Source organism: Urocampus carinirostris, chromosome 20 (assembly GCF_059441175.1).
Source record: "Urocampus carinirostris isolate Australia breed hairy pipefish chromosome 20, RoL_Ucar_1.0, whole genome shotgun sequence".
Taxonomy (NCBI): Eukaryota; Metazoa; Chordata; class Actinopteri; order Syngnathiformes; family Syngnathidae; genus Urocampus; species Urocampus carinirostris.
The window spans coordinates 6,768,578-6,781,436 of record NC_142368.1 but is presented as its reverse complement, the minus strand read 5'-3'; the positions used below and the strand labels follow the sequence as shown (position 1 = coordinate 6,781,436).

Below are 12,859 nucleotides of genomic sequence, written 5' to 3'. Positions count from 1 at the left end.
ACGACTAGTATTTTGTCATAGAAGAAGAAAGTCCTAGCTGTCGGCGCAGGGTAAGAAGACAATGTTAGCTTTCTGGGAAGAAGAGGCAAAGAAGACGATGTTGTCACAACCAGCACACAGTGTAGACCCAATCGCGTAACGTTTTCTCATAATTTTATTGAAAGAAAGAGGGAGGGCAGCGCCCGCGATCCGATGCTCGCTGGACGCGGGAAGCAAGTCACTTTCGCAAACGGATTGTGATCCGAATATCAAAGTGGATCTTCTGTAGCGGGCGATGGTCGGGGTCGGAAACGAGTCGTAAGCCAGGACAGGAGAGTAGATGTAGTCGGGATCAAAGATGGGTCATAAGCCGGGACGGGAGAGCAGACGTGGTCGGGATCAAAACAGGTCGAAGCCGGAGACAAACGGGAGCAAAAACGAGACAGGTGGGAGTCAGGGTCGAAAAAGGCTTGCCTAGTATAAACAGAGGTTCGCAGACGGACTGACAACAGATTAACAGGACTGGGTTTAAATAAGGACAGGGAGCCAATCAGAGCCTGCAGCGGTTGGCGCATGATGAGCGGGCACAGGTAATTCACATTGGTGATCATGACAAATGTACGTTTTCAGGGTCAAAGATGGTGAGACTCGCTTGCGGTGTTAATAATGCCGACTAGTTTTGGGGCGTAGAAGAAGAAAGTGAGAGTTTTCTGCTTAGACAAAGAAGATGACACTAGTTTCTTATCGGACATGCAGCATTTTTGGGGGGCTATTCAGGGCACTTTTTAATACGCCAGTTGTTAGAGGGTGTAGACCAGGAAGATCCAAGTTTTCAACATGGAAGAAGATGATCCTAGCTTGCAGCTAGTTTTCTTGGCTAATGCTAATGCTACCTTTTGGCACAGAGGGAAAACATGCCAAATTTCAGCAGAGAAGAAGTTGACACTATTTTTTTGGGAAGGGTAGAAGAGGATGATTCGACTTTTCAGCACTAAAGACACTAGCTTGCGGCGGTGATAACGACGACTAGTTTTTTAGCATAGATGAAGAAAGTGCTAGCTTTTGGCACAGAAGACAACTCTAGCTTCTATGTTATCAGTGTGAAAGAAGGTGACACTAGCTTACTGCATTAATACAGTAGAATGTGCATAGAAGTAGAATGCGCTAGCTTTTGCCACAAAGGGAGAAGACACCAGTTTTCTGCAAACAATAGGATGACGCTAGTTTTTAACATAGATGACAATTATGCTAGCTTTTGGAGTAGTTTTTTTAGGGGGTGTTAAGAACGCTTTTTAATAGGTATAAGTGTTTACATAATGTAAAAATAAATCACCCCCAATGTAAACCAATTTCACACATTAATGCAGCATTTTACACTCGTTTCCACTTCTTACAATTGCCACTTTTTATGTTTAGATAAAATCATGTGTGTGACATCACTATTTATATACGTGAGCCGGTATATCTTCGGAATCTTAAGCAAGGTAAGGGTGTGGAGAACAAAGGACGCGCTCGGGGGAGGCGGCCAGAAAAAGCTGCAACGTTTGTGACTCGACTGCGGCGTTGTCAACCTCGCCGACTGCAGCCACCCTGCGCATTGCAAGCCATCAATGGCGCTCCTGGGGGCCAAATACGCTAACCCGCCCCTCCTCCATAGCGGCGGCTGAAGCAGGCCCATCCTCACACAACCATCATCTCTACTTCCTGCTCAAAATCAAATATAAAACCCTACCTGACTTTGAACTCGCTAATCTGCGGTTGCGCCCCGGGCTCGGCGCAGTAGATCTGCGGGAAGTAGAAGCGGTGCGACTGCAGGTTGATGTCCATGTCGGCGAATCAAAGGCGCCAAATCCCGGATTTTTTTCCAATCTTTTTTTTAAGCTCGGGCTTCCGTAGAAGGCGTCAGAGTTCAAGAGGCGACATAGCACCTGGGATGCTAGGTGGGCATCACCCCTCTCCTCCTCTCTTCCTCAAAAAAGGCCCACTAACCTATATCTAAACTCCTTCAATGAACAAATGACTCCTCAGTCCGCAGGGATGACAACGCCACCCCCCCTCCAGGAAAAAGAGGGCTATATTCTAGTCAGTGCCGGGATACGGATGAGAGGGAAGCGATGTTGCTCGCTCGGCATAAAGGGGAAAAAAAGAGCGATGGAGAGAGAGATTCCCGGTGCTCTGAGGCGTTGCCTCGCTCTGCCTCTCCTCTCGGTGTCTCATTGGATTACCTACTCCCTCTCCATCCCTCCCTCCCTTTTCTCCCCTCCCAGCTGTGTTGGGAGCTGGTCCCCCCTGCCTCCTTTCTCCTCCATCACCCTCATCCACCTCCCCCTACCATCTGCTGGATTGGGCGAACGTAAAACCACGTGGGTAGAGAGAGTGAGGGAGAATTTAATTCATCTGATGGCTCATATCTCAGGACAAACACACAGGCGCGCACGTACGTTCACAGGTTGTTCATTAACAGAGTAGTCGGACGCAGGTGGAGGCAGACAATGAAGCAGTGATGCATTGCAGTGAGTGGCTGTGAATGAAAGCACGCGATTAAAAACAAAGAAAAAAAGGACAGCAGCGTGAAATGTGGGTATGATTTCATTCCTGTCCAAAAAAAACTATGGTCGAGCATTTGAGAAGTAAATTATACTTGCTCTCACATATAAAATCATACTCTCACACATGCACAACAATACTTTCATATAGACACAGTCATACCCATAGACAAACTACTCTCTCGTTCACACTACTGTACTCTCTCGTACATGTATAACTACAGTAATCCCTCGGTTATCGCAGTTAATGGGGACCGAGACCACCCGCGAAAACTGAAATGAGCGAAGCGACAATGACAAAGCATTGTGTCAGAGCCTCCCCCCCTTCACAATAAGAGTGTCCACACCATGTCCTCAGTTGACATAAGCTCAATGGCGTCAAGTCAATACAGTAAATGCTTTTATTGAGAGGGTAAGGTATATGTTTTAGACCCGCAAAGCTCTGAACCCACAAAAGTGGAACCGCGCACTAGCGATGTTCCACTGTATACTCTCATACAGACACAGTCATACCCATTGACATAGTCATACCAAACACGACTATACTCATTCACACTACTATACTCTCTCGCACATGTATAACTATACTCTCATACAGACACAGTCATACCCATAAACAAACACTACTATACTCTCTCATTCACACTATTATATTCTCTCCCACATGCATAACTATACTCTCATACAGACAGTCATACCCATAGACAAACACGACTACTCTCTCATTCACACTACTAGACTCTCTCGCACATGTATAACTATACTCTCATACAGACCCAGTCATACCCATACACAAACACAAGTATACTCTCTTATTCACACGACTATAATCTCTCCCACATGTATAACTATACTCTCATACAGACACAGTCATACTCATAGACAAACACGACTATACTCTCTCATTCACATTGCTATATTCTCTCGCACATGTATAACTATACTCTCATACAGACACAGTCATACCCATAGACAAACATTACAGTACTGTACTCTCACTATACTGTTAGAGAATGGAGGAAACAAAGTCAAAACTGAATAATATATACAGGTATAACGGCAAAAAAGCACGAAGAGAGAAAACAACTCTGTATATGATAATGGATTGGATTTTGTGTCATAATTAGATAGATAGATAGATTGATATATAGACACTTTTTTCATTTTATTTACTAATGTGAATCACCTGTGCTCGTTCATTTCTCATTTGGCGCTAACCGCCGCAGGTTCTGATTGGCTCCCTGTCACTATATAAACCCAGACCTGTTACTCTCCTGTTGTCAGTCTGTCTGCAAAACTCAGTGTATACTAGGCAAGCCTTTTTTCGACCTTGACTCCCACCTGTCCCGTTTTTACTCCCGTCTGTCTCCGGCTACAACCTGTTTTTCTCCTGACCACGTCTTTTCTCTTGTCCTGGCTTACGATCACTTTTTGTCCAAGACTATGCCCACTCTCCTGTTCTGGCTTACGACTCGTTTTGAACCCGACCACGCCTTGCTCTCCCAGTCCCGGCTACGACCAGTTTAACCATTCCTGACACCGCCATCGCTCGGTACGGAAGATCCACTTCCATAATCGGATCACAATCCAATTGCATGAGCAGCCTGCTTCCCGCGTCCAGTGAGCACCAGATCGTGTACGCTTCCCTTCCTCTTTCTATCAATAAAATTGTGGTTAACGCTAAGCATTTGAGTCCTGATTCCGTTCTGGTCGTGATATTAAATCGACATTAAAAATGTTTGGATCCCAGTCCGAATCCGAGAGAAAACACTGGATCGTGGGCACAGCCCTTCCTCTTTCTTTCAATAAAACTTGTGGTAAACGTCACGCAATTGGGTCCTGTTTCCGTTCTGGTCCTGACCGAAGGTAACTGTTAACTATTTGTCACAAATTTCAATAGAAAATACAAGCCTGCTTTTTTTATGTTTATGTTGATTCAGATTGAGTATTTTACCATAAAATGGAATAATAAACTAGGGAATATTATTAGTAATTAGTAGCTCTTTGTTAGCGTCATTTCTAAATATAGCATTAATGCTTCATTGAATTGTTTTTTTTTTTTTTAATTTAAATAAACTGTCTATTTTCATTATCAAGCACACTATTAAATCAAAATAGGATTATGTTTTCCAAATTAAACCGCCGTCTTATTTTTTACAAACCCGCTAGCCGACTCCTATAAATTAAAAGTTAAATATAACCGCCTGCTACGACATTGCTAGGTTATACTCTTCAGCAAATCGGGATACCAGTCATCCAACCTTTGACCTGTTAATATTGACGTGCTTTCATATTTCGCAGATGCGTGCAGATTATAAATGATGTACAGCTCTAAAAAAATTATAATCTCTACAGCAATCACGGTTTGGAAGCAATAAATCCCTGCCATATTTACACCACCCACGCTCTCTTTCTAGTATCCGGCCCTCTCGCTGCGCAGGGTCGCTCGGGTTCTTTAATTGATTTGCACTGTGGTTGAGTTCTACCCGGCAACACAGTTTTTAGACAGAAAAAGGGGACGATTACTGTTTGATTGTGAGTGTAAACAATATTTTTTCCTCAAGATTTAGAACCTCAATTGGGAGAATCGGGTTGACTCTTTAGATAGATAGATAGATACTTTATTCATCCCCTAAGGGAAATTCACATTTCCAGCAGCATCCCTGAGCTGAGAACAGTACAATAATAAAGCCAAAAGAATACAATATACAAATACCCAGTGTGACGTGCAAATGCCCACTGTAGCGTGTTATATAGAGTAACTAAATAGTGCTACACAGAATACATATTGCAGTAAGATTCGGTAATATCCAATGTAGGTGGTGTGGTTTAATGTGGGCCTTTACTCTGCCGGGTGGAGTTAAAGAGCCTCATGGCATGAGGAAGAAAAGATCTCTTCAGTCTGTCTGTAGTACAAGACAGTGACAGCAGTCTGTCGCTGAAGCTGCTCTTCTGTCTGGAGATAATGCTGTGTAGTGGATGCGATGGATTGTCCATGATTGACCTCAGCTTTTTCAGTGCTCGTCTCTCAGCTACTGTTGTTAGGCTGTCCAGCTCTTTGCCCACAACAGAGCTCGCTTTCCTAGCCAGTTTATTGAGACGAGAGGCATCCTTCTTCTTGACGCTGCCTCCCCAACACGCTGCCGCATAGAAGAGGGCGCTTGCCACTACTGTCTCATAGAATATTTTCAGGAGCTTTTTGCAGATGTTGAAGGAGGCCAGCCTTCTGAGGAAGTAAAGTCGGCTTTGCCCTTTCCTACATAGAGCTTCTGTGTTGGCAGTCCAGTCCAGTTTGTTGTCCAGCTGCACACCCAGGTATTTGTAGGTCTGGACAAATTCTACACATTCTCCCTTGATGGTTACAGGAACCGGGTGAGTTCTGGTTCTCCTGAAGTCCACCACCATCTCTCTGGTCTTGGTGGTGTTTAGGTGCAGGTGGTTTGCGTCGCTCCATCGGACAAAGTCCTGAATCAATGTCCTGTACTCCTCCTCCTGCCCGTTTCTGATACATCCCACGATCGCAGTGTCGTCGGCAAACTTTTGCACATGGCAGGACTCAGAGTTGTACTTAAAGTCCGATGTATATAGAGTGAATAGGAACGGAGAGAGAACGGTCCCCTGCGGAGAACCTGTGCTGCTAACCACATTGTCCAATGTACAGCCCCCCTGTTTCACATACTGGGGTCTGCCTGTCAGGTAGTCAGTAATCCATTCTACAAGGTGTGATGGTCCAACCAATAAATACGAATGAACTTCAATGCAGTGCTTCTCTGGTCGATGAAAATGCAATCTTGCATGCTTTTCCCTCATGCGATTTTATTTTTTATCATCCAGTCACTACCCGAGCTATAGGGGCTTCGGAGGGTCACGTGACTAAGCGGCCACTACATGGGATTACCAGTGGGAGATGCAATTACAAATCAATCTGCGTACTTAACAAGTTTAGACAGGGATTTAAAGACGAGATATGAGGAAAAATGGAGGGTAATAAGGAACACAGACCTGTTATTTTATAAAAAACAACAATTTGTCATTAGATCCAGGCATTTTCGCCGCAATTTCATCCCCGGACATCGTGAATTAGGTCTAAAAACGACGTGTGACGGGTTCTTACTTATCAAATTTAATTTGTAAGAGCCACACAAAGCTGGGGAAAGATCCCAATGAATACATACTCTGTGATCACTTCAGCCACCTTTTTCTGTCATGATTACCAATGTGATTCCCGCTTATTTGGTGCCAATCGCTGCAGGCTCTAATTGGCTCCCGGTACCCATTTAAACCCGGTCCGGTCATTCTCCTGATGTCAGTCCGTCTGCAAACCTCTGTTTGTACAAGGCAAACCTTTTTCGACCCTGACTCCCGCCTGTCCCGTTTTTGCTCCCGTTTGTCTCCGGCTGCTCTCCCATCCCGACTTACGACCCATTTTTGATCCCGACTACATCTACCCTCCCGTCCTAGCTTACGACTCGTTTCCGACCCCGACCACGCTTTGCTCTCCCAGTCCCGGCTACCGACCAGTTGTTCCGTCCCTGACACTGCCATCGCTCGCGACGATCCCAATCAGAGTGCAAGAACGACTTGCTTCCCACGTCCAGCAAACACCGGATCGTGGGCGCAGCCCTTCCTCTTTGTTGCAATAAAACTTGTGGTAAACGTTACGCAATCGAGTCCTGTTTCCATTCTGGTCCTGACATTTTTTTCTCCAGATAAACATGGGACATTGTATACCACTTTACAATACATACACAGGAAAATGCCATCCATCTGCACCGCTTATCCTCTGGTGGGTTGTGGGGTGCTGAAGCCCATCCCAGCCATCTTCGGTCAGGGGACATCCTGAACTGGTTGCCAGCCAGTCGCAGGGCACACAGAGACAGAAAACTCACTTGCTCATTCCCACCAAGGGACAATTTGGACTGGCCAATTAACCTGAAATGCATGTTTTTGGAATGTGCGAGGAAACCGCAGTGCCCGGGGGAAACCCACGCAGACACGGGAGAACATGCAAACTCCACACGAGGAGGCTGCAGTAGCTGGACTTGAACCTCGAACCTCTGCACTGTGGGCTGCGAGCTAACGACTTAGCGGGCATGCCGCCATACAGGCAAATTGAAACCTAAATTAGGAGTCGAAGTGGTCTGAACAAACCAGTTTGAATTATGAGAAATGTCTAAGATCCATTTTTCTTGCCACGGGATAGAAACAGCCAGCAAACGCTACACAGATTTCTTGCCTCCATTCTCCTGATTCCCACATCCATACATAGCACAGCTATATACCTATAATACAGTTATACCCAGAGTACCGAAACATTTTTTCCCCATTCGAAGTAATGGTTTTGTTTTTAACTGTTCTTACGCATTGGAAATTAACAAAAACATGCACTAAATGTATTCTATCAATCGATCTATCTATCTATCTACCCTGGTCATTGAGAGGGGTGACCGACAGCAAGACAAACGCATACAATAGCTAAGAAAATGAAAAAAGGGAAAAAGTAGCAAAAAACACACCCAAAGGTTTTTGGACCATGGCCAACCCAAATGCCCAAACACCCAAACAAGTTAGGCACCTCGGCACCCAAGTTGGTCATGCTTTCGTCCCTCCAGATGAAACGGGACATGGGAAAGCAGCGATGTCCCTCGGGTCAGGGTAACACAACACACTCCTCTGTTCAACAGCAGGGCCCGACAGCTTTCACTGGTTTACCCCTGCCGCATCATACAGGTGCCCTGCCCTTCACTTAGAACGCGTCTTAACATCCTACTATCCTATCACAACACCTCTCCACTCATCCCTATCACCAACAAGAGATCTAGCTTCCACTATATTTAGACCTCTTTCCTGCAGAGGAAACAACCATAAATACCCAAGATATTAATAAAACGTGTACCTTAAAAGATCATTTAAATGTAGATGACAACGATTAAACATAACAAAGATGAAAATATGACACAGTTTATTATACGTTTTAGCACCAAACACTTGTACAATCTTCTCATATTTAGCAATCATTTCCTTCTTCAATTCAATAGTTGTTCTTGCAATTCTCTTTTTTTCTTCTTTACTAACTTACAAGTGGAAAAACATGCAATTACAATCAGATTCGTTACTATCGTCAAAAAAGGCAATAAAACAGACTAAATTTGAATAAATTCTCAACACATGTTGTCGAACTAACAATCTGTCTCGAAATGATGCCAACCGAACGGGTTGGAATAGCCAAGATTTGTGTTTAAGGTAGTTTGAATAACAAAAATGACTCTAGATTTTTGGTTGATTACTGATTTGTTCGAATACAGAGTCTTTCCAGTACAGAGGTAGGTAGGTAGGTAGGTAGGTAGGTAGAGAGATACTTTATTCATCCCCGTAGGGAAATTCACACTTCCAGCAGTATCCTTGTGTTGAAAAATAAAATAATAAAATAAAAGAAATAGAATACAGAAATACCCAATATAACGTGTTGATATGGAGTATTTAAATAGTGCTACAAAAAATAAACACTGTAATAAAAATAGGGTTATATGCAAATGTGGGGGTGGGGTTTAATGTGGGCTTTTATTCCGCAGGGTGGAGTTAAAGAGCCTCCTCATGGTATGAGGAAGAAATGATCTCTTCAGTCTGTCCGTGGAACAAGACTGTGACAGCAGTCGGTCGCTGAAGCTGCTCTTCTGTTTGGAGATGATGCTGTGTAGTGGATGCGGTATAACTCTATCCAAAAATTCCTTCTATTATCAATCACACTGCCTGTAATGCAATATTGCGACCACCTCCAAAGTCGCCTGACCTTCGGAAGAGTCTATAATAACCACCTGCAGGAGGTGTAGCTGTACCGAGGAAAGCGCAATGTGACAAGTGGAGATGGAGGAATAGTAAACAACACACACAACAGATGGAGAGCTACATACACAATGGCCCGAGTCAAACTTGACTCACGCTTTGCACTGATGTCACCCGGGAAGTGCGAGATGACAGGTCACGTGACCTCACACCTGACATCAAGCAATGGTTGCCAGCCTGCGTTAGCATACTTATTAAAAATGTCAATGATATGACTCTATGACTCACCGGGGATGCAGCTGCACACGAACACACAGTACCAATATTAACTACCGTCTAATGAAGCTGTATCAATAAAGACATTAAAAAGGACATTTCATTTTAAATACTGCAATCCCTCGTTTATTAATGGGTACAAAAAAAAACCTTTTGATAGGTGAAAATCCATAAAGAAGCAGTCCTCTGCTCATAGCAATAGTTGACTGGGGATAATGGATCGTGGCTGCACGGGTGGTGTTCATTATAGGTGGAAATGCAGCAACGGCAATAAATACACAAAAAAGAGCCCCTAGCACGAGCGCGCTCTGCCCATTACCACCTTCGCGATGCGCGATCCGGGATAATGGATTGCGGCCGTATGGGTGCTGTTATTTTTAGGCGCAGAGAACAAAAATGAAGCCGCCACGCATGAAACAAATTTGCTCTTGTCCCCCACTTTCAGCAATAGTCAACTGGGGATAACAGATCACGGTCAAAACAGTGCCGTTCGTTTTAAGGGAGCCACAATCTCCCAGCCTGAAAAAGTGCACTCTGCTGACGCCTGCTCTCTGCAATAGTCGACCAGAGATAATGGATCACAGCCACAAGCGGGCAAACCTGTTTAGGCGGGCCAGAAGGGTACGCCTCCTAATTCAAGTGCCTTCTACCACTGTCAGCAATGTGGAATCGGGATAATGGGTCACTTCCATACGGGTTCTGTTCATCCTAGAGGGAGGGAACAGTAAGAAAGAGCCAACATGCATGACATTAATTCGCTCTCTTGGCCTGCGCTCTCAGCAATAGTCAATGGGCATAATTGACTGAGGCAAAAACTGCAGTTCATTTATAGGCGGGCCGTAATGACACGCTTCCCAAAATTAAAATGCGCTCAGCAATAGTCAACCACGGATTATGGATTGCAGCCACAGTGGTGCATTTCATTTAACGTGAGCCAGATCAGCATGCCCCCTGATGAAATTGCCTTCTGCCTGTCCACGTTCGCAGCCATATAAAATTGGGGATAACGTATAGCGTCCGCCAGAGTGCAGTTCATTACAGGCAGAAATACATTGGCGGGAAAAAACAGCTGCCAGGTCCAAAAATAGTGTGCTCTGCAGGTCCCCACCCGGAGAAATATGTGATCAGTTATAATGAATCACGGCCGCACAAGTGCAGTTCACTTTTTGGTTGGCAGAACGGCAAAAAAAAAAGTCGTCCGGCCTGACAAAAAATGTGCTCTGCCGTCCCCCGCAGCAATACGCGATCGGGGATAATGAATCGCGGAATATTTATCTACATGCCATGTACTGAGGCTGCAAAGTACAAAGCGCGAAGAATCGATGTATTACGATAATTTAAACGACCACATTTTAATCCCGCTGTCTGCTTTCGTCTCGAATTCAAACAACCTACTATTATCATTTATCATATGGGTCACAGTGGAAGCCATCAATAAGCATCAGGCAGTGACATTCGGTCCCACTCATCGATTCTGTTATTGGGTCACGATGAGGACGTTAAACATGCAACAAACACAAAGCAAGGAATTAGCAATCACAGCTTTGATTGATATGCCAATTGAGAACTAGCAAGTAGGTCTTGGGTTACATTATATAAAACAATTCTCTGACTCGAAAAATGTGGTAACTATTCCAGTGTTTCACGAGCAATGGCACTTTTGTTTTCATTGAATTGTTGTGTTTAAAAAGTAGCTCCTAGCACCAGTTTCAGTTTTAAAGCTTAATGTATATTTTGCCTAAAAAGACAATATAAGAAAAGTCTTAGCTTCCATGGGTCAAAATGTAATACGGATTATTCATTTTGGTTAAAACATCTGCTGTAATTTCTCTGGACTATATTTTTTAATCTGTATTTCAGGTTTTTACAAAATATTATAGTTTTTCTGGAGAAAAATCACAAAAATAATCCTTGAAATTGTCACAGTTGCCATGGCGCCCAATTGGCCCCGCCCGTGTGGCTTTCCGTCTATTTAAGCTCAGTGCTCTCACTCTTCCTTTGCCAGTCCGTCAACGAACCTCTGAGTTTTGACTCGGTCCTGTTTCCTGTTGGCATTTCCTGTCTGGTATTGTTCCCGTCTAATTTGTCCTGTTTAATTTCGATATCCTGTTTTGATGCCAATCCTGTCTGTCCCATTGTTTAATATCAGTTTCCAGTTTCGTTCCAGTCTAGTTTGTTTTGTTTAATTTTGATATTCTGTTTTGATATCAATCCTGTCCGTCCCGTCCTGTATCGACCCATCTGTCCGACATCTGCTCGGGCAATTGGTATCAATTTCGTCGGCCTCTGGCTTCCTATAATTCCACGCCAGACTGCTGCCTAACGTGCATGACTCCCCATTTTGCGTAAAATAAAAGGCTTGTGTGAGAAACGTCACGCATTTGGGTCCTGATCCTGTTCCGGTTCACGACAGAAATGAGCAGAAATTCTGTGCCGATGGAATTTTTTTCACTATATTTTAACATTTGTCTGTCTTTTTTTAGTCAAATAAGAAAATAATAAATAAAATCAGCAAGATGTCTACTTTATTTGATTTATTTCATTATTATTTTTTTGCATAGCAAACAAAAACAGTTTGGAGCAAAAAGAATATTGGGACAAAGTCAGAAAATTAAAATAATTTGATAAATATCTTAATTTTTTTGTATTTTCTGATCTAAAAGCTTATAAAAATCGGTGTTGTGTTGAAAAATGCCATTTTGGGGGAATGGAGTAAAACAGTAAAGCAGGGGGAATTTTCACCTTGTATAGAAATCATTTTTGGGCATATTGAAAATAATTACTTTGGCTTGATGGAACAGGACATATCCGTTTAATACCTGTTTTACTCAGAAGATTACTGTTTTGGATCGCTGGTCAATTGCAATAAAAGCGGCTTGTTTACTTAGTAAAAAATGGCAACAGTAAGACACAAACGTTAGCTAGTTAGCACTAGCTAACTTATTGTGAGCTATATTGAGTATCTTTGACGTGACTCGTGTCTACTTTACATAAAAATACTCAGAAATACCTAAACTTACCTTGTAAATAACGCTGCAAATCATGGAATTCTTCGAGGGCTGCCACCAGTTCCTCCATTTCAATGCAGATAAACATCACCATATTTTGCCTTTATCCAAAAAGAAAATGATAAAATGCCAACTAGGGCTCAGAGTATTAAATCACCATAGAGAAAAAGTCGTTCTTCTGTCATCGTTATTGATATTTCTTTCAACTGAAATGCTCATTCAAGTGCGGTGGGCTAGGGCGCTTCTTGCCGTCCGTTATGGCTCTTA

At 43.4% G+C, this 12,859-nt stretch overlaps 1 protein-coding gene across 5 annotated transcripts in view; it reads right to left on the bottom strand.

Annotated features, from left to right (window-relative positions):
• The window catches only part of evlb (Enah/Vasp-like b), a 49,117-nt gene extending 36,393 nt beyond the window's left edge, over positions 1-12,724 (bottom strand). For 4 of the 5 annotated variants that reach the window (XM_088324807.1, XM_088324809.1, XM_088324808.1 and 1 more), the window contains exon 1: positions 1,712-2,185. In XM_088324807.1, the coding sequence (XP_088180933.1) occupies positions 1,712-1,806 (95 nt within the window). In that variant the 5' untranslated portion in view covers positions 1,807-2,185. Of the gene's footprint in view, positions 1-1,711; positions 2,186-12,604 lie in introns of those variants that run through there. The other variant, XM_088324811.1, reaches the window with a different exon arrangement.
• Positions 12,725-12,859: the final 135 nt, after the last annotated feature.